Genomic DNA, 23,254 nt, shown 5'->3' with positions numbered 1-23,254 from the left:
GTATTTTTACAGTTCAGTCTTAGCGATCTTCATATTTACAATTGCGTTTTCTTCGTAGTGCACTTTGAAAACATTTGTGATTTTAAACACAGCCGTGGCTCATGACGAAAGCTATAGGTTACCTAATAATGTTTTTAATTTATAGTAGTTTATTTATTAAGAAATGTATCCGTCTATGACATGGGCCTGTTGGTTAGAAGATTTCTGCAGTGGTTTAAATGTGTCAAATTGTAAAAGTAGACTTTTCAAAATAAAAAAAATAAATAAATAAACAATATCCTACTTAATAATAATAGTAATAATAAAAAATAAATAGCCTACTGTAAATTAGGGCTACAACCATAAATGATTTATATATGAGATTAGAATATGTGTTAGCTTAGTGATTTTATATGAAATATTCTCAATTTTTTTTTATAGAGGCATATATAGGTCCTATTTGTGTCGTTAGCATGTTTTTACCAAAAGTAATATTGGATTTTTTATATAATCTGTACTAAAACATGGGGGGGTTCTTTAAAGAAGTTACCCTGTTTAGAGTGTCATTATAGAGGTTTTACGTTATAACTAACGTGATTCAAATGATGGATCTACGATAGAGAAACTACAATTTTGGAAAGTACTCCTCACTAAATTGTTTTTTTCCCAAACGATGCATCATACTATGATAGTTTAGCCACGAGTTATGTCGTTGTTTGGGAAGCACACCCAAGGCTATGTTTGAAATACTTATGTACAGAATGAGTAGTGTATGAAAGTGTGAACAATTATGCATTATGAAATTAAAGGAATAGTTCATATTAAAATGAAATGTTCTCACACTCAAGTGGTTCTAAATTTTATGAATGACTTTTTGGTTTAAAAACAAAAATTTTGTGAAGAATGTTGCAATTGACATCCATTGTAGGAACAAAAAAATACTATGGAAGTCAATGGCTTTTCCCCACATTCTTCTTTCTTTGTGTTTGACAGAAAAAGTAAACTCAAACAGCGGTGCGTTTCACAAACAATGGCATACCTTACGATTGAACTATCATATTACGATGCATCATTTGGGAAAAGAACAATGAGTGTTTCCCAAAACTGTAGCTGCTTTGTCGCAGATCCATCATTTGAACCATGTTAGTTATAACATGAAACATCCATAATGACGCTTTAAAGGGGATAGAGTAACTACATCTTTAGAGAAAACCCCTATCATTTCTTTGCAATTTAAATTTTTTTTACAGGCACACAGTCAAGTGAAATATTATGCTAATGTCTTGATTACGACTGCTTGTATCTTATACCACCTATTAAAGTTTGCCAAAGGATTGCACTCTTTTTAGTTTACTATGTGCTTGTGTATTTGATTTAGCAGCTTCCATTGGTTTTTCCATTGTTTAGACAACATGAACAGGCAGAACAACATATTCAGTAGCACATTAACCATTCAAGCTATGCTGATGTTTACATCCGAGTATCGCCGGTATGGCTGTACATATGGGGTAACTTTTTGATGTAAGTGCAAATCCTCTGTATGAGGATCCTTAGTATCCTGAACATTTCTATGTCTGTTGTGTTGACAGGTGGACAGGACAGAGGTGATCCGGAGCTGTATAAACCCTACATTTTCAAAGGTTTTCACCCTGGACTTCTACTTCGAGGAGGTCCAGCGATTGCGCTACGAGCTCTACGACATTAGCAGCAGTCATAACGGCATGAGAGAGGCGGACTGTCTGGGAGCCATGGAGTGCACGCTGGGCCAAGTGAGCAACCGCCTCCATCATGCATTTATTCCAGCAGCCATGTGTGTGATTATTTTAGTTTGTCTTGCTTTGTTTGGCAATGCTCGTCTTGCAACAGGATCTCTATGTGATTGTTGATTGCACACAGTCAGGGAAGATTGAGACCGGCACTGCGCCCAAATCAGATGAAGCCTCCTAATTAAATAATCACACCAACAACCGTTAAGAGCATTTCCGGACATTTTATGACTGATTGAATCTTGAAACGTGAGATGTCTAGCTCAGTGTGGGCTGACGGACGGTCCAGATAGGCCACGCAACTCTCTTATCTGCAGTGTGAGCAAACGGAAAAGCAGTCACGTGATCTTGTGCCAGATGGTTAAGATTCGCAGCTTCTCTAGAAGCTTATAGAGTACAGCAGATGCCAATATTCATTTTGCTCAATATTCATGTGTTTATTCGTATGCATCACTTTCTAGATCCCATTTTTTGGTCTCGAAGGAGCTTAGTTGTTTGTTTTAGTTCAGTCTGTTTTGGTTGGAGGGGGAAGAGAAGAGGATAATTGTTGAAATGAGCTGCGTTTAATAAAGAGAACGAGGTGTTGATGGGAGTTTCTAGGGAAAATAAAACCAAAATCACTCCCCTCTGTTTATAAATATTTAACAACTAATAATGAAGCACTTATCCGGAGTGAATTAGACTTCCTGGTGTAATTACAAACTAAGCTTACATGCCAAATTCTCCCTGAGGTGTTATTAAGTGCTGCGCTCTGCATGTATTTGTTTGTGTGTGTGTGTGTTTTCTGTCCATCATAAGCTGCTTCAAAACAAAACAAGCCCCCTGACCGACTTAAAATATCTTATTTCTCTCCAAATAGATCGTCTCCCAGAGAAAATTCAGCAAAGCTCTACTTAAACAGGGTAACACAGTTGGGAAATCGTCTATTATGGTGAGCACTTTTCTAAATCCCAAATTCATCTGTTTGCTTTCTCTCTCACTTATGCAAACATCCAGCTGTGCACAACACCAGCAAAATGGCCTTACGCAAACATTTCATGGCCTAACCTTTAAAAGCTGCGCACTTTATATGATAGAGGTGCTTAGGATGATCAATGCCACTTCTGAAGCCAGGCAAACACAGAACAACTTCTCAATGTATACCTTACAAAACAGACGGTGTTGATGGCGATCTATAAAATGAAAGGAAAATAGCCAGAGATGCACATTGACAGAGCACAGCAGCATAAAAAACAACACGCAGTAAACAACAACAAAATGTAAAGCACTGTGGGTGAGCGGATCAAGACGTATAAAACAAATGTCAGTCCTCTTTTTCGTAACAGTTTATCACTCTCAATCTCTGCAGATCACCGCTGAGGAGCTGACGGGAAATAATGATTATGTCGAGCTTTCATTCAGTGCCAGGAAGCTGGATGATAAGGTAGGAAGACCTCATGTGCTCATGTTTATTTCCGATATAAAATGATCTTGTATGACATCACCTTTTTGAGATTACTGTATGATAGTTTTTTAGTCGGCCTTGTTCATTTTGTATATTAATGTACATATTTCTCTGAGGTACGGTTACATTAACATTTAAGACTTACAGATAATAAAATGTTACTTTAACTCTTAGAGAACAACTCTTTTTGATGTTATTATAAATTATTACGAATTGTCAAATAGCCAGAATCAGTGGATAAGGAAGATTAGGTATTTATTTATTGTTTTGATCAACAAACTTGTCATACAATCAGTCAAATAACTGGAGAAATAACAGTGAATCATTAAATGGAAACTTGCTCTTGAACATGATCATTTGAATCATTGAATCTTTAATTAGAGGCTTGCTTTGACAACATTTTTTGAATCAGTGAATTATTAAATGTAGACTCACTATGGCTATGATTAACTAGAGACTCAATCTGTCTGAATTTTTTGTATCGGTGAATCATTGAAATCATTTGCATCAGTGAATTGTTAACTGGAGACTCACTATAATCAAATTAATTAAATCAGTGAATCGTAAACAAAACATTTGCTCTAACCATATCATATTAATCAGTAAATCAACTGGACACTTGCTCCGACCAAATCATTTGAATCAGTAAATCGTTAACTGGAGACTCACTCTGATCAAATCATTTGAATTAGTGAATCGTTAACTGGAGACTCACTCTGACCAAATCATTTGAATCAGCAAATCTTAAACTGGAGACTTATGCTGGCCAAATCATTTGAATCAGTGAATCATGAACTGGAGACTCACTCTGACCAAATCATTTGAATCAGTGAATCTTAAACTGGAGACTCGCTCTGTCCAAATCATTTGAATCAGTGAATCTTAACAAGAGATTCACTCTGTCCGAATCATTTGAATCCGTGAATCTTTAACAAGAGATTCACTCTGATCAAAAAGTTTGAATCAGTGAATCATTAACTGCTGACTTACTGTGACCAATCATTTAAATCAGCGAATACTAAACTGGTGACTTGCTCTGATCAAATCATTTTAATCAGTGAATCTTAAACTGAAAACTTGTTCTGACCAAATCATTTGAATCAGTGAATCTTTAACAAGAGACTCGCTCTGTCCATATAATTTGAATTAGCGAATCTTAAGCTGGAGACTTGTTCTGACTGAATCATTTGAATCAGTGAATCTTAACTGGAGACTTGCTTTAATCAAATTATTTAAATCAGTGAATCTTTAACAAGAGACTCGCTTTGACCAAATCATTTGAATAAGTAAATCTTAAATGGAGACTCACTATGACAAAATAATTTGAATCAGTTATTTGTTAACAAAAGACTCACTCTGATCATATTATTTAAATCATTGAATCTTTAACAAAAGACTCGCTTTGACCAAATCATTTGAATAAGTAAATCTTAAATGGAGACTCACTATGACTAAATAATTTGAATCAGTTAATTGTTAACAAAAGACTCACTTTAACCATTTAACCATTTGAATTAGTGAATATTTAACTAAGCTCTGAAACTTTGGTGAGCATTAGAAAATGATTTACATTTAAAATTAAAATCACACTGGCTTCAAACTTTCGACAACAGAGTTTTTAACCATTTTCGACATCTCTCTGACCTCTAGACTGAATCAGTCCCCTCTCCACAGCCATGCTTCAAGAAATGCCCTCTTTGCATGTGAAATGAGCAGCAACAGTTCTCTGCTCTCTCACATTAGGACTCGTTTTGCTGTCAGGTGTCGAATGTAGTTTAACTCTCCCATCATTCAATAAAAGCCTCCTGGTGACGTCTGCATTATACTGCGAGAGGATCAACACAGGAATCGGAAATGAGCTGCTCAAACTGTTCCGATCAGACAGAACTGATCAGGGATGCTGTTAAAAATAAACTTCAGCCTTGATGAGTCCCGATACTCGGAAATGCGGTCAGACAGTTGAGAAAGAAATCCAGAGAGAGAGAGAGAGAGAGAGTGATAGAGAGAACACTTTACCTCTGGGAGACACAATCAACTCTTGTCAGCAGGGTAATTACATGGGACTAAAATTAATAAGAGGGATTAATACAAGCATAACAAATGATCCACACGAGCGTCTCGGTTTCACACAGAGCGTCTCATTCTTGCTGCTTGACAGGACGTCAGAAGGAGGAACGGGGAAAGCCTGCTTTAAATCACTTTTCATTTAAGAGCCCCTTTCTTTTGCTAAGTCCTAATCCTTCAGTGGAAATCATATTCTTGGCATCTGACTAATTAAAAGTGTGATTACGCTTAAAGACTGGTGGACGGATCAGAGACCCGGGCTGTCAGGATTCTCAGAATATTTATTTTTAATAAATTGCTGTTTTATTCTCCGGTTTTTGACTACAGGCGTTTAGGAGAGCCTTGATGTAGATGACGTCGTTTAATGTTAGTTTGTGAGTGGTCTGTTTAAGGGCTGTGCAATTAATTAAAAATCCAAATTCGATTTCGATTTTGGCTTCTAACTATTATGAAAAACCATTGATTGAGATGAACGATTATTCCATCTTATACCGCCCCTTTTCCAGTTGTACACATTTGTTGCTCTGCAAAGCTTCGTTCCACCTGAAAATGACTAAAAGCATGTGCTGTAATGTAACATTTGCAGCACTAGATGCACATAATTCATTGATGTAGGTTGTTGGTGTGTGTGTGCCGCGGTAAGCCTCGGATAGGCTCGAAGATGAGCAGAGCACATACATCTATCGTGAGCGCTTTAATGGTAAATACATGCACATTTGTGTCAGAGCGCGGTGTTTAGTGATTCATATTAACCCTCATTCGTGTAATAAACAAACAAGTTGAGAATCAAACGACTTGCAAAAGAGAAACCATATCAGAGTCGCACTATTCTTACAGTGACAGTGCGCAATACTCCTGCTGCCGCCTGTTTTTATTATTAATCAAACAACAAAAGGAGCAAATCCCTCACTGCTCTTGACTAATGGACTTTTGTAGCTAAAGTTTTTTTTTACAGTGAAGATGCTTAAAGCACAGTCTAAACAACAGATTTTTTAAACTCATTTCTAATAATTGATTTATTTTATCTTTGCTATGATGACAGTACATTTTATTTTACTACATATTTTTCAAGATACTAGTATTCAGCTTGAAGTAACATTCAAAGGCTTAATTGGTGTAATTAGGCAAGTCATTGTTTAACAGTAGTTTCTTCTGCAGACAATCAAACATATATATTCCTCAAGGGGACTAATAATATTGAGCTATTAAAATAGATTTCAAAATATAATTAAAACTTGTTTTAATTCTGGCCAAAACAAAACAAATTAAACTTTCTCCAGAAGAAAAAATATTATAGGAAATACTGTGAGAAAATTCCTCTGTTAAACATTATTTGGGAATTTTTAATATTTAAAAAAAAAAATTCACAGAAAGGCAAATAATTTTGACTTAAACTGATAATCGTTTTGAATAATCGTGATTAAAGTTATGACCAAAATAAACGTGATTATGATTTTTCCCATAATAGAGCAGCCCTAGTCTGTTTTAGACTTTTTTTTGTGCACGTGGCTCTTTTTATGAGTTTAGAAAGTCCTTAAAATGGCTCCAGTGATTAGGTGGAGTTTGGATTATTGAGTAAATTGAACCTTGCAGAAGTCCTCTGAGAAAAAAGGCTTTTATAGGTATAATTAACTGAGGAAGTTGTGGGAAACTTGGGAAATGCAAACTAGTTTCCTGTTGTCAGCAGATAAGAAGTTTTATGTTTAAGATTTATACCCTTACGAACAGGGCTTGACATTAACGTTTTTGATCACCAGCCACTGTGGCTACTGGTTTTCCAACATTACTAGCCACTCGCCCTTTTTCATTAGCCACAATTTAGTTTTGGCAAAATATGTTTATTTATATGGATAGATTTGACTTTGGCTTGCTAAAAATGATTTGATTTTAAATTTTGTGTTACATCACGTGCCTTGTTTATTTAAGTTTTTGTGCATTGTGATCTTGCTCAATGAGCATGAGCAAATAGGTTTTGGTTTCATGGTGTCGCATTGCAATTAGTTTTATTTCACATGACTTTTCAGGGCTCAACAAAATGTAACAATCTTTTTTTCTCTGGCCACAACAATCTAATTATTTTGTTGCCACAAATTTTAAATAATGCATCAAAACAATCAACAATCAAACAATCAACAATCAAAATATAACTTTTTATTTAACAAAAATGTTCTTAAAAAAACAATTGACATAAAAATAGATATAAATAGGTAAAAACAGAGAATTAAACATTCTCATGTATCTTGAACCATACAAAGTCTTTCCAGGCAAAAGGTCCCAGATCAGCGATTAACCACTGATAAATGGAGAGGTAATCTCCTATTAAAACAATGTAAAGGATGATAATTAAACCATACATTAACAAAAATAACTGTAAGCAAAAGTAAGCTGATGAAAAACATTCTGTGTGCAATAATGAAATGATCACGTGCACACGGTTCACGTTAGGCTCATTAATAATCTGTTCAAAGAATGTAAAAGCAAAAGTAATCGCTGATGCTTACAAAACAATCCCAAACTCTAGAAAGTTGCAGGACTGTGCATGCATGAGCAACGCTCCAGTTTATTTCAAAGAGAAACGATCACACCAGTTGCGATTCCAGGCAGGTTTGCTTCATGCAAAGAAATGGGACACATCAGCTGTGCTCGCGACACTCGTCAGTGAGTGAGGATCACCTGTGTCTTACTGTACCAATCATCCTCTCATTCGGTATTCATCTACTTTATTTTGCTCGTGCTGCTTCTCGATTCTAAGATCACATTTGCGCCCATATTGACAAACGACTTAAACTAAAATTTGAATCTTTAGTGACAAAGCAGCACTGCCAATTGAAAAATTATTTTCAACCAGCCAAAGTGGCTTGTGGGGCTGTCTGTCTAACCCACCACAGGTGAAATCTACCCGCAATTGGCGGGTGTTAATGTCAAGCCCTGTTTACGAATAAAATAAAGAAAGATAAGAATGTTTATTTTATGATATGAAGGATTACTTTTGAAGTGCTAGAAAGAGTTTATACATTTGTTCTTTCAATAGTTTAAAATTCAGGGTGTTTTTCCAGTATTTCATGCTATTTGCTGTAAGTAATTTGTCCACAGATATGAGCTGAAATGAACATGAAATAATGTATTTATGGATGAGTTTCTTAGTTTTTTATTTTATTAATTATCTTCCAAATATTTAAAACGGTTTAAGGATCTTTTTTTTCAAATGACATGTCTATAGGATTGTGTTGTGGTTGGAAAAATATATGTTATTTTGTTTTAGGTGCCTCTCCAGAGGCTTTGTGAATATTTTTTTATTCATTCATTCATTCATTCATTCATTCATTCATTTCATTTTCGGCTTAGTCCCTTTATTAATCAGGGTCGCCACATGTTTTACGCAGTGGATGCCCTTTCAGCTGCAACCCATCACTGGGAAACATCACACTCATCACTCACACACATACTCATACACTACAGACAATTTAGCTTACCCAATCCATGTATAGCACGTGTCACAATCACCAGCAATAATCACCAGCAATCTAACATCCAGAGATCGCTGGGAAACATTCACATAAACTACAAATTTGTCATGTTATGGACTACAACATCCAGTCATGCAACACACACACAACCGGTTCCAGATCCTGACTGATTAGACACTCACAGCTGATACTCATGATCATTGATTATTTGGAATATTTAAACCCCTCTGTTCCACTCACACGTTGCTGAGCTGTCCGTACGTAAGCGTTTTTCCTTGTTGCCTGCCCTAAACCTTTCGTCCGTTTTTGGATTACACTTCTGGATTGCCTACTACACTGTTTATGCTGGTTTTCGACCCTTGCAGGTCTGACCATTCTCATAATGAAGCTTCATATGGAACTACCCTGGTTTGCATAGCATCCCTACGCAACAACATGTATTTTGACATGTGGGGAAACCGGAGCACTCGGAGGAAACGCACGCAAACACGAGGAGGCGATCGTGCTTCTCACTGCGCAGCTGTTTAGCCCTGTGACTATTTAGTCACCAATACTTGAACTTAAAGATGGTCTGATGGTTATTATTTTTTCCTTGCCTCTATCTATCTATTGATTTATTTACTTGTTTTCTTATTTTTAAGGATTACTATAATTTCTTTATTAATATTTTGCACTTCTTACAAAATCTTGTATTTATTTGGTAAATATTTAGTTAGCCTATTTACTACTATTGTTTATGATTTGATCTTGTAGTGCCTCTATTTATATCTCTAAAAGCACATTGTACATTCAATTTTCATTCATTCATTTTCTTTTTGGCTTAGTCCCTTAATTAATTTCGGGTCGCCAAAGCGGAATGAACCAGCCAACTTATCCAGCATATGTTTTACACAGCGGATGCCCTTCCAGCTGCAACCCATCTCTGGGAAATATCCATACATACTCACACACATACACTAAGGGCAATTTAGCCTACCCAATTCACCTGTACCACATGTCTTTGGACTGTTAGGGAAACCGGCGGAAACCCACGCAAACGTGGGGAGAACATGCAAACTCCACACAGAAACGCCAACTGACCCAGCCAAGGTTCGCACCAGCGACCTTCTTGCTGTGAGGCGACAGCACTACCTACTGCGCCGCCACGTCGCCTACATTACATTTTGATAACTTTAAATAAACATGTCGCAAAGTTTAGGGTTTGGAAAAAAATTTTTTATAATGTTAAACTATTATTACATTTTACGTAACTAAAATAACTTGGATGACTTGTATTTTCAAAAGCCATTACACAGTATCACGTAATCCTTCTGAAATGATGAGGCACAATTATCCACGTTTATTAGTGCTCGGATAATAATCATTCTTACTATTTTCATTGATGAAGGCACCTATTTATTCATTCATTTTCCTTCAGCTTAGTCCCTTATTTATCAGAGATCACCACAGACGAATGAACTGCCAACAAATCTGGCATTTGTTTTACCCAGTGGATGCCCTTCTAGCTGCAACCCAGTGCTGGAAAACACCCATGCACTCTCTCATTCACTATGGCCAATTTAGTTTAACCAATTCACCTATAGCACATGTCTTCGGATATGTGGGGGAAACCAGAGCACCTGGGGGAAAACTCACATAAACACGAGGAGAACATACAAACTCCACACAGAAATGCCAACTGACCCAGCTTAGACTTGAAACAGCAACCTTCTTGCTGTGAGGCAACAGTGCTTACCACCCCGGCACCTAATTATATGTAAAAATAAACTAAAACAATAACTAAATGATCTTATTGACCAATCAGAATCAAGTATTTATATGTGGCATGTGATGATAATGTTTTTAATAACCTTTCTTATGTTGCAAAGGCAACAGTATTAAATCATGTTGGAGTGCGTTGTGGTAAAAAAAAAAGACACTTGGACCAAAAAAACAAAAGACCAAATGTGAGATAAAATGAAGCAATAGGACACATTAAGTGCATTTATTATGTATATTTAGTGACTTGATTATCTTGACCTATATTGTGCTATCATTGTAACATCAATCCCCCACCATATTTGGCTCTTAGCAGGCGAGCAGACCCTGAAGCAGAGCGATAGCAGAGGTGGGAAGGGCAGCTGACAGTGGAACAACTCTGAAAAGTTACAAGCAAGGACACAATTACTTTTCAATGACAATGGCGAGCTGAATTTAGAGCACTTGTCGTCCGTGGGGTGCATATAGAAAACGATAGCCTGTTTAACTCCTCACAACTCCTGCTTAAATGGGTTGGCTTGAGGATAGTGCAAGATATTGTGTTTTTGTCTTGTCTTTCTATGAAAAACTGGCTTATTACTCAAAGGCTTATTATTGTAGATGGATCTTATCACGTAAAAAAGAGACATAAATCCGCTTACAGACATACATGTTTAAAGGGATAGTTCACCCAAAAATGAAAATTACCTCACCATTTACTCACACTCTAGTGGTTTTACACTGGAATTAAATTTAAATACAGTTTTTTCCCCATCTGTCGAACACAAAACCATATATTCTGAAGAAAGCGGAATGAACTGCCCACTTATCCAGCATATGTTTTACAAAGCGGATTCCCTTACAGCTGCAGCTCATCACTGGTAGTCATCCATACACACTCATTTACACACATACACTACGGACAATTTAGTTTATTAAATTTACCTATAGTGCATATCTTTGGACTGTGTGGGAAACAACATGTATTGGCACAAACAGACCTTTATCAGTATGCTAAACAATAGAGAAGAGTAAGTGGGTAAAAAGCAAGTTTTTGAGAACGCTGCCAGAACAGCAGTTGTCGTGTTTTCACAAGTATTTCAAGCCTTTTCAAGTATCATTTTTTGCTAACACTGCATAAACTTGTCACCGAAACATTATTGTCTACTCTAGCATTGACCAAAATCAAGCAAATTAAATCATCATTTAAAACTTAAAGTGATTCTTCAAGATTACGTATGCATCCATTTATTCATTCATTCATTTTCATTATTCATTTGCGCAATGAACCGGCAATTTGGCCAGCATATGTTTTACACAGATGACCTTCCAGCTGCAACCCATCACTGGAAAATATCCACACACAATCATTTACACAAATACACTACGGACAATTTAGCTCACCCAATTCACCTATAGCACATATCTTTGAACTGTGGGGGAAACTGGAGCACCCGGAGGAAACCCCATGCAAACATGTGGAGAACATGCAAATTCCACATTGAAATGCCAACTAACGCAGCCAAGGCTCGAACCAGCGACCTCCTTGCTGTGAGGCAACAGTTCTAACCACTGAGCCACCGTGTTGTATTTTAGTATTAAATTAATAAAAGATGAAGTGCATAGCACTGCACACTACTTTTAATTCACACTAAACATGGAGTTTTGATATATTTACAGTAGGAAGTTGGCAAAATATATTTATGGAACAATCTTCATTCTAATGATTTTGCCATAAAAGAAAAAAATCATTAATTTTGACAAATAAAGGTAAATATGTGCAACATATAACATGATTTTGTGGTCCAGAGTCACATATATTGCAGCAAACAAAGTTGTGTAGGAATATTTATTTATTCATTGTGTTGTTACTGTAAGCTGACTAGTTAGAATCATAGCAGAACTGCAATTTTTTTTTTATTTTAAAGGGCACCTATGGTGAAAAATCTATTGGACAGACATATGTGTAGGTATAGTATATATACGTCATATTGTGGTTATATAAACACACCTAGTCCTTTATTTAAATTTAATAACATAAAAACGGTGGACCAATTGGAACGGTTTTCAAACTGACTGAAACTTGACGAAGGAATGTGGTCCCCCCGCCCACCGAATTGATTGACAGCTGCATAATAATGTCACATCCGTCAGTGACCACCTGAGGGCGCTGTAGTGCACTAGGACTTTGTAGGCACTACAGCGTCCCAGGAAAAAAACTACATTTTCATACATGCCCCGCGCAAACACCGGAACACCTACTCTGACCTGTCATCACATCTGTTTTGTTGCCGTTGATTATCTGGACTATTTATACAACCATTTCACCACAGTTTGTTATCGCGTCGTTTGTCTACATTGTCTTCCTTGTTCGAGTATCCAGTAAGTCTTGTATTCATAGTTCTTTGTTCCTGATCGTGTTTTTGTAATTTTGCCTAAGTCTAGTGTTATTGTTTCTGAGCCTTGTCTCTGTTTTAGTTTCTGGTTTAGTCATTTGTTTGTTACTTTGTATTTTGATCACCTCGTTGTTTCACTGTAAATAAATATCTGCACTTGGATCCGCACCTTTTTGTTTTTGTTCCTGTTTTGATCACGCTAACGTGACAATTAACATGTCTCCGTAGTAACGCGTATAATCATATCAACAAGACAGGACGTGTGCAAAGCAACCGGTCTGTTCAGTTTGCTAGGATCATCAATCATCATCAATTGTGATCAAGAATGAGTTTTACAAGTTTAAAATGTTTTAAAACAGTGCATGTGTGTAATGAATTACAGCGATTCACTTCAGATTTACTCCATCACCACACCACAATTATAAAAGAAAACGCTTCAGTCCCGGTTTGTAGACGTTAAATCAGGTTTATTTTGAACATTATCATAACAGATATCCATACAGCAGTGGATATTAAAATGTATCCTGTCACATTTGCGTGCAAAAAGAGGGCAACGCTAAATATGCGCTGTCTGTGTGTGTGTGAACTTTGTAACAACATTGTGTATCACTCAATGTGCAACTCCACAACAACTGCATCAAATACTTATTGGTAAAGTTCTTACTGTAGTATTTCTCACAAACTTTACGTGAGAACTTCTTCCTTCATGTCTGTCTGCTGTCTGAGGCAGCCAAAGGTGGAGACTGAGGTATGCTAACAGGCATGTGGGAACGGTGGGCGGGGAGGACTAGCCTTAAAGGTGCAGTACACAAAAAAGCAACAAGCTGTTTAGAGCTATAAAATACAAACTACTGAATGCTATAATAAACAATCTGGTGGGTGTTTGAGCTGAAACTTTACAGTCACATTCTGTGGACTAAAAAGGCTTGTATTAAATCTGGAAAAAAGGGGCAACCTAGGTGCCCTTTAAAGATAGAAGGTCATTATGTTTATCCAGAATTGTGTATCAATAACAGATAGAACAATTGAAGACCCTGTTATGACCTTGTATTTAAGGGGTAGTTCACCCCCAAAATTAAAATTTACTCACTCTCAAGTGGTTGTAAACCGTCATGAGTTTTTTTCTTCTGTTAAACACAAAATATTTATATTATTATTATGACCTTTATTTTACCAGGAAAGACACATTAAGATTAAAAATCTTTTTTACAAGAGCATCCTGGCCAAGATTAGGCAGTATACATTCCACATGGGTCTAACAGACAACAACAACAACAACAACAACAAAAAAACAAAACAATTTACAGTTAACATGAATCACACATTGACAAACAAACTAATCAAAACATATACAAGACGGTGTTTCATCTTCTAAATCATGTATCCTCTTTTTAAAAGCATTTAGTGAAATCAATTCTTTAAACTGCAACTTTTTAGATTATTCCATGCAAAAGATCTGTGTATTTAAAAGCCTTCTTTCCCATCTCAGTCCGCACTTTAGGAAGAGACAGTTAATAAATATCCTGTGACCAAAGGCCAAAGCTAAGGATAGGTTTTGTACAAGTGTAATTTTGAAGATATGATGGGAGTAAACCTAATATAGATTTGTAAACAAAGATATGCCAATGCTTTAGCTTTAAGAATGAACAAAGCAGAACAACCTACAAGACACAATGATGAGTAAGGGATTTAAAATTAGCTATACATTTTCGTGCACCCTGGTAAACAGTATCAGATGCATGCTTGAGATGAAGCATGCAGATAGATAACATCACCGTAGTCCAATATCGGCATAAATGTTGCATCAACCAGCTTCGTTTAAAAGAAAGACAGTTTTAAAGAAAAAGATATTTTGAAGAAAGCTGAAAACCTGTAACCATTGACTTCCATAGTAGAAAAAAACAAATGGAAGTCAGTAGTAACAGGTTTCCAATGTTGTTCAAAGCATCTTCTTTTGTGTTCAACAGAAAAAAAGAAACTTAATCAGCTTCATAACACATACAAGGAGAGTAAATGATGATGATGGTATTTTTGTTTTTTCAGGTAAACTATCTCTTTAAAGATGAAATTGTTTGCTAATTTAATCAAAAGTGGACCATGTAGCAACAATGCTTTGTCATCATGAATGCTATGGAACAAAAACTGTACCATTCTCATCAAGAGTCACTTTATAATTTGTAGTTGTTCATGATGATGTCTGTGCTTCTGTCATTCCTGCAGGATTTTTTCAGCAAATCAGATCCATTCTTAGAGATCTACAGGGTAAATGATGATGACAGCCAGCAGCTAGTGCACAGAACAGAGGTAAAACAACTATCTGTATCGAAGATCCCCCTGTGGCAGTTCATAAACGACACTGAATCGCTCTCTGTCCTCTTCTGCACACAGACTGTCATGAATAATCTCAACCCCGTGTGGAAGACCTTCAAAACGTCACTGAACTCACTCTGCAGTGGAGACCATGAAAGAATACTGAAGGTACATTATGACACCAAGTTAGATGACACTAGCAATATAAATATATTTTTTATTTAGTTCTACATTCACATTTGCACTGAAGTCATGTTCCTGGCAGATGATATAGCTTATAAAAGAAAGTCCATGTACTTGAAAGTACATGTATTGTGTTCGCAATTTGATGTAGCTGCTCTAGCGTACAATTTGTCTGCTTTTTACCCATCAATAATTCTACTGCACTTTGACTGATACGTGCGTCAGCACTTTGGGAAAAGTTTTTTATTGAATTAATGCAGATGTATATTTCAGCTTTCAGGGCATTTGGATGCATTTTGAGAAATATTAAATCAGTTTTTTTTCTGTGTGTGAGTGGCATGCTGCTTGTCTTTCTTTGTATGCATTTATTTTCCTGTAAAACCCAAAAAGTTATGGTAACTCAAACCATTTGAGGAAGCCAATTGCAACAAAGGATTTAAGTTCAAAAACCAATCCTAATAAGTACTGTCAACTTACTCCAATTGAGAACAAACTAAATAATTTGAGCACAGTAAAACCCAATAAATGAAGAGGACTCTAACTGACTGAGCATTGTAAAACTCAATAAGCTAAGGCAACTCAAACCGTTTGAGGAAACCGATTGCAACAAACCATTTGAGTTAAATAAACTAATCTATATGAGTACCGTGAACTCACTCTATTTAAGTCGAAGTAATGAGGTATTTAATGAACTCATTACCTTCAACACTGAGTTCAAACCTCTTTTGAAAAATGAGTAGAATAACTTTCAGTCAATTTTGATTAACTACAATCAACTCATTTGATAAAGTTGAATGTTGGCTTCTACAGTGGTTATATGCTGCTGTAAGTCTCCCAGTCTTACACCCAACACATAATATAATAAAGCACATCATATTTTTTTTGCCTTACAAATGAATTGAATGCATCAAGTCAATCTCTTTTAAAACACTATCGTTTGGATTTAGGAAAGGAGGAAGGTGGGTCGGTCGGTCAGTCAGTAAATTTTCACGTTGGATTTTCACAAAAAGAGCAGGTGCAAATGGCACTCGCAAGAGAAATTTGAGATCTGAAAAATATTACACAGCTGCCTCTAGTGGATTCGCACAATTAAAAACTACAAAAAAACGTACCTCCTGGGACATATTTGGCGCTCTTCAGAAATGTATTTAGGGGTAAGTTTTCAGAATGAGCCTGGGTTGATATGGTTGCACCATATCAGAAAAAAAACTGTTATTGTGATGCTTTGTTTTTATTTACCAGATGTGCTCTTTATGGAAAGATATGTAAGAATTTTTTTAAAAAATAATTTGACTATTTTGTAAGGAACTGCATCTGCATAAAATTCAATAGTCAACAGTAAGTCAAATTTTTTTTTTCAAAATTGTCCTAGGACTAGAATGGGTGTTGCTCAATAGCTTTAGGACAACTTTGATGAAGGAGGAGGGTGGGTCGGTCGGTCGGTCAGTCAGTATTCACAGTGGATTTTTACAAGAAAAAATCCACTTCAAATGTTGACTACATATTGCAAGCCTTAATAAATACAATAGAAAAAACTAAAATAAACCACTATATGTTTTTTTTTTTCTGGGGGGATACAAAAGTACCAAGTACAAAATGTGAATAATGCAAAACAGCAAAACTACAAACATTACTGTACATTAAAATATTACCTCGCTTTGAATACTTTCACATAAACATTGTGATGCTGATTGATGCTAGAAAATGGTATTGCTTGCCATAAAATTACAGTGCCCTATACTGCACTATTTAAAATGTTTTTTACAAGAGGTTTACATCAATCTAAGGTCAAAAACATGATTATCTTTTTATTATATACCCCGACGCATCAGCTCATTTCTAACAGTGCCCGAAATGTGTTGTTCAAGCATCTCTAGTCTATTAGGATTGAAAACAATTAATGTAATTAGGATTACAGTGGAAACAATATGACCATTACAATATCCAAATTTCAGCTCTTCCCAAGCACTCAACAGTGATATAAACAGTAATGATAATATCAATTTTATTGTGTCAATTTGAGTAATTTAAAATATTCAATTAATTTAATATATCCTGATAATGAACATGCACATTTTTTGTGTTTTTTTTTTTCAAAAATATTCACATTGTATTTTTTGCATTGCATTTGTTCATAGTAGTGCTGAATGCTTGGAGACCCAAATGTTAATCTCGACTACTACTACATGCTGAAATATTGATGGAAAAAACTGCAACTGTTTACAGTATTGGCTATTGCACATCTACATTGTACAATAAGTATATTCTTTCTTCCAATACAAACTTTTTATTTATTAATATACAGCCGTATGCTAAAGTTTGTCCACCCCTGATAATTTTTATAATTGCAAGTCATAGCCTGCTGGCCATTCAAATCAGCAGTTTCATTTGGAAATATTTTATAGGGAAAAAGTTACATTTCAGTTCTTACATAACATTTATTTAATCAACAGATGCAATGCAATTTAAGTCTTAACAAAAACAGACAGGTGCAAAAATTTGGGCACACCAACAGAACAATGACATCAATCTTTTGTACAGCCAGCTTTTGCTGAAATAACAGCCTGTAGATGCTTCTTAAAGTCAAGGATTAGTCCCTGAATTCTTGCTAAAGGCATTTTGGGCCATTCTTTGCACACTTTTTCTAGTTTAGTCAGGTTTGATGGGTGCCAAACATGCACAGCCCTTTTCAAATCAACCCATAGATTTTCGATGATGTTGAAGTCTGGGGACTGGGATGGCCATTCTAGAACATTGTATCGTGTCTGAGTATGAATTACTTGGTAGATCTGGAACTGTACTTTGGGTCACTGTCTTGCTGAAACATCCAACCCTGTCATAACTTCAGCTTCTTGACTGATTTCTGAATATTGTTCTTCAGAATCTGCTGATACTGGATGGAATCTATGCGACCTTTAACTGTGACAAGGTTTCTAGTACCTGTGCTTGCCACACATCTTCACAGCATGATGGAGCCCCCATCATATTTTATAGTAGGCAGCATGTTCTTCTCTTGGAATGCTGTGTTCTTTTTCTGCTACGCAAAGCACCAACGGTAGTGAAATCTGTCTTCAGTATATTTTTTCAAAACGATTCAGGCTTGTCCAGATAAGCCATTGCATACCTCAAACGACTCTTCACATTGGCAGAATGCAAAGAGTCTTCTTCTGAATCACCTTCCATTGAGCTATTCTTTGAGAAGAGTGTGCTGGACTGTGGAACCATGTACAATGACATTATCAGCAGCAAGATGTTCCTGGAACTCTTTAGAGGTGGTCTGTGGTTTGTCTGTGACCATTCTAACCATTCTTCACCCTTGCCTTTCAGATATTTTTTTTGGTCTTACATATATTTCCTTCACAAGAACTGTTCCTGTGGCCTTCCATTTTCTTACTATATTTCCGACTAAGATAAAGACTTTAAACCTTTGTGATACCTTTTTGCATTCTTCTGATAATTCATGTTAAAGAATTATCTTAGTTTTTAGGTCATTACGAAGTTCTGTTGAGGTTCTCATGTTGCTACTTTCTGGTTCACAATAAGGAGAATCACAACTAGCAAAAAGCAACACTATCTTAAATATCCTTTTCATCATTGGGTGCACCTGTGTTACTGTGTTGATTGTTAAGGTTCACTGAGTCACTCAAATCAATTTTGTGCTGTAAAAAAAATCAGCATTAAGTGACTGCAGGCTTTTTCTCTTTTTCAGTTTTAATTTAATTTTACACATCTTAATACTGCTACACTACGCATTTCTGTCTGAAAAACATGACATTATCTAGCTTTCACTAGAAACTGAATGGCATTTCACTGCGATCTTCTGTTATGAAGACAGAGCACATCAATATGCAGCCACAGAGGGGTGCCCAAATGTTTGCACAAGATTGTACATTGTGTATGTGAGAAGCACAATGATGTAGAATATTAAGTTTAGCTTACTAAAAATTTTGATCATATTGTTACTTGTGAAACTTCTGTCATATGTTTTATTGTTTTAAGCACAAACTCATACTTTTTTGCAGCTATCGTGGTCAATATTGCGTTAATACCATATACTGTATACTGTGATAAAAGCTTTAGCAAATAATCGCAACAAGAAAACTTGATACCATCATAAACCTAATCAATTTGCTTTCTCAGTCCAGAAAACAGCATCATCTAAACATATTAACAACACAAACAAAACTCTTTCTAGTCTTAGCCTGAAGCTTTAAAGTCATCGGCTCATTGGTTGAAGCAAGCAGCCCAGATTTTCATACTGTTTTGAAATTCAATGAGGTTTGCTGGACTACCAGGATCTCTTATCAGTCACATGGCCCGATTACACCGGACCATTAGGCTTGTGTTTCAGCCAGGATTCACCAGTTATTCTCATGTGCTCCACTTAGAAATGTGCGTTTCCTAATTTTCCTAATCCCTCTTTCTGCTTCCTGGACTTCTCCTGCTTCATTTATTCGTTTAGCGTTCATCAAAAGCTGCTTGATTTAATTGGGATAGGAATTACTCCAAGACCGTCTGAGCTGAACATGCGTTGAAGCGCAATAATTTAATATTAAAAGTAGCAATTTCCCACAGGAATCTAAATTAGGGTACCCCCTGTTAAATTATGATAATAATCATTGAAATAAACATGCCTTTCCCTGCAGTAATTATCTGGAGAAATAAAAATAAATAAGTGTTATGTTTTTGCTATTATTATTATTTTTTACATAGAAATGTAGCAGTTAATGATGTTTATTGAATTTGGCTGTATTCTTTGATGATAGATTTTTTGTTTTGTTTTGGCAACACTAGTTTAAGAACCGAATCCCACTATTAACTTGTGGCTTATTTCCTGACAATTATTAAGATATTGTCTGTTTGTTAGTAGTTATAATTGACATATTCTGCATGATCATATTCTACATCCCTAATTCTTCCCCATACCTAGGCCTAAATACTACCTCAATATTTAATAAGTAACACATTTGGAATTAACTGAGGCAAAAGTCATAGTTAAGGTTTTGTTAATAGTGAGAATTGTACTTTAAAATAAAGTGTGACCATATTTTTAAGTAACAACATAACAAAAATACTGAATTAACAAATATAAATAATAATAAAAAACAAAATAAAGTAAGACTATGGACCCTCTTCACAAGCATCTTATCTCATGATCAGCACCTTAAATCTTTAAAAGTTTTTAATATTTAGATTTTTTAAAAACGTATGACCATTTATATGTATTTCTATATGTAGTATGTCATTTTTGCTTCAAATTACAAAAAACTAATTACCGCTTGTGCGAGGCGTTTCTAATGCAGCGTCTATGGGACAGGACAGTAATGTTATTCTCTCCTCATTCTGCGGTTATCAGTCTCACACAATTCTTTTTGTTTTTCTGAATGTCTGTATAACATTATCATGAAGTTTTTATTTTATTATTTGAACAAATAAGATAAAAAAAAATTATTTGTTGCATTCTCCCATTCACTACCCCCTAAGTTTTCCCAACTATGACGACTTCCGCTACTAAGAAACCCAGAAAAGTGAAAAGGGTCTATTAGCAAAATGTTTATTTAGGTTGTTGATGTCAAGCTTTTCAAAGCTTTTCATTTATCTTTAATTAAATTTATTAATTAACTGAATAATTGGTTGATATTACGAAATGATTCTTTTTTGTATACAGATGTACAGTACTGTTCATTACTGTTTAAAATGTTCAAAGTTTTTTGATAAGTGTAAATTTCAGATTTATATTTAAAAAATTTGTTGTGCTGCTGGATATTGACAGCTTTGTTGCATTCTTTTCAGGAAATAGAATTAAAATTGAATTTTTGTAATCGTTTGAAATCTTTTAAAACCCTTTTCACATTTCTCACCTGTGAAAGTCATTATTGATTGATTGATTGATTCATTCATTCATTTTCTTTTCGGCTTACTCCCTTTATTTATCTGGGGTCGCCACAGTGGAATGAACCGCCAACTTATCCAGCACAGCACTTTACACAGCGAATGCCCTTCCAGCTGCAACCCATCACAGGGAAACATCCATCAATCTTATAAACATAAACTAAGCACAATTTAGCCAACTCATTTCACCAATAGCGCATGTCTTTGGACTGTGGGGGAAACCACAGCACACGGAGGGAACCCATGCAAACACGGGGAGAGCATGCAAACTCCATGAAGTCACCATAGTTTGGTAAACTCAGACATACAAAAATTTAAAAGTGTGTGTGTATGTGTGAGATTGAATATGTATGAGTGTTTCCCAACACTAGGTTGTGGCTGGAAGGGCATTCGCTGCATAAAACATATGCTGGAATAGTTGGCAGTTCAGTCCACTGTGGTGACCTATGAAATAGAGACCAAGCCAAAGGACAATAAACTCATTTTCTGAAAACGTAGCCCAATTTACTTCTCTGGAGATCGCAAATTATGTAACCAGAGCCACGTATGGCTGCATTTTGTCTTTAAAACGAATGCTATGGGTAGCTCGACATTTACATCGGCAGACTTAAGACGCAGAGCGGAGTTGACCACAACAACAGGGTTCGAGTCCAGTGAAAAACAGTTCCAGAAAGCAAGACAAAAACAGAAGCCAAAAAATTAAATAAACAAGTAAATAACAGGGTGAGAATGTGGTAAAATCTGAAAACATGGTCAAAATCAGGGGGCTTTTCTTTTTCTGTATTGCTTTTTAAAACATTGCAGTTGGGTTTAGGGAAGTGGGTGAGCAGGTCAATCAGTGCTTTTTTTTTTTAATTATTGGTTGGGTTTAGGGGAGTGGGTGGATGGGGGTATCAGTTGGTTGGTCAGTCAGTAAATCAGTCAGTCGACAGCAGCCTCTGGTGGATTTACATGAGTACAGCAGGCACAAATAAATTTGCAGGCGCAAGATAAATTTGAGATCTGAAAAATCGTTTTGCAAAAACAAAAACTGCAAAAAATAAATAAATAAATGTTGCTCAGGGGACGTATTTTGCTCTCTCCAGAAATGTACATAGGGCTACATAAACAGAATGAGCCTGGGTTGAAAATGAATGAATGAATGAATGTTTTAAACAGAGAAAAAATTTTTGTTGCGTCACTAACCATAAGTCTAGTCTGTCTATATCATGTGGTATTTTGTAAATGTGGAACAACTTCTATATAATTTCACTTTGAAGCAAATTGCACATGGTTACTTTTGACCCAGTCAGATAACCATTACTAAAACACAATTATTTACTTTTTGCACTTAAAAACTAAAATGCTGACCTAACCGAGGGACTGTTATAAAAAGATATTTGCCTGCTCAGTCAAGGGTTGCATGCTGAATGTGCTGTTATAGCCTGGAAAGCGAATGGGTAACACTTTATTTTGATGGTCCATTTAAGCATTAGTAGACTGTCTGCTTAATATGTTGATAATGACATTTAACAATCCTTCAACAGAAATTTTACTGACTTTAAGAAACTTTGCAAGTACATGTCAACATACACTAACTATAACCCCAACCCTCACCCTAGTCTACCTATAATCTAATGAGAATTAGTTGGCATGTAGATGCAATGTAACTTAACTTCAACAAACGGACCATCAAAATAAAGTGAGCAGCAAGGGTAATCAGGGCTCAGAGATGATCACTTTGTTATTTTCGTCCCTGCTCCTGCGTGGCAGAAGAGAAAATAATATCTGATCACTGAATCGCTCATAGACGCTGCATAACAAACACATAAGCGGTCATTTGTTTAGTTTTTTTGATGCAAAGATGATATAATACTTTTAAGTATAGCTTTATAAATGTACATACATGAAACAAATCTCAATATTAAAAACTTTTAAGGATTTAAGATGCCGCTGTGCATTAAACAAATCATCATCTTTTTGTGAAAAAGGTCAATTATGATCCACTTAGTGCATCCTGGCTAAATAAAAGTGTTT

At 35.8% G+C, this 23,254-nt stretch overlaps 2 protein-coding genes across 6 annotated transcripts in view; one reads left to right on the top strand and one right to left on the bottom strand.

The window, feature by feature from the left end:
* Window positions 1–23,254, bottom strand: part of nek11 (NIMA-related kinase 11) — a 246,927-nt gene that overhangs the window by 3,066 nt on the left and 220,607 nt on the right. The window contains exon 17 of one of the 2 annotated variants that reach the window (XM_087287724.1): window positions 10,667–10,857. The exons of the other annotated variant lie outside the window; for it this stretch is intronic. Coding sequence (XP_087143850.1) covers window positions 10,753–10,857 — 105 coding nt within the window. The 3' untranslated portion in view covers window positions 10,667–10,752. Of the gene's footprint in view, window positions 1–10,666; window positions 10,858–23,254 lie in introns of those variants that run through there. 2 annotated transcript variants of the gene reach the window in all.
* cpne4a (copine IVa) overlaps window positions 1–23,254 on the top strand; it is a 118,668-nt gene that overhangs the window by 54,594 nt on the left and 40,820 nt on the right. For all 4 annotated transcript variants that reach the window (XM_087287737.1, XM_087287738.1, XM_087287736.1 and 1 more), the window contains 5 exons: window positions 1,569–1,748; window positions 2,605–2,676; window positions 3,094–3,168; window positions 15,074–15,157; window positions 15,242–15,331. In XM_087287737.1, coding sequence (XP_087143863.1) covers window positions 1,569–1,748; window positions 2,605–2,676; window positions 3,094–3,168; window positions 15,074–15,157; window positions 15,242–15,331 — 501 coding nt within the window. The remainder of the gene's footprint in view (window positions 1–1,568; window positions 1,749–2,604; window positions 2,677–3,093; window positions 3,169–15,073; window positions 15,158–15,241; window positions 15,332–23,254) is intronic.

The sequence above is a fragment of the Danio rerio genome, chromosome 16 (genome assembly GCF_052040795.2).
Source record: "Danio rerio strain M-AB ecotype USA chromosome 16, GRCz13ab, whole genome shotgun sequence".
Lineage (NCBI taxonomy): Eukaryota > Metazoa > Chordata > Actinopteri > Cypriniformes > Danionidae > Danio > Danio rerio.
The sequence above is the reverse complement of the archived record's forward strand: the minus strand, read 5'-3'. Positions and strand labels throughout refer to the sequence as shown.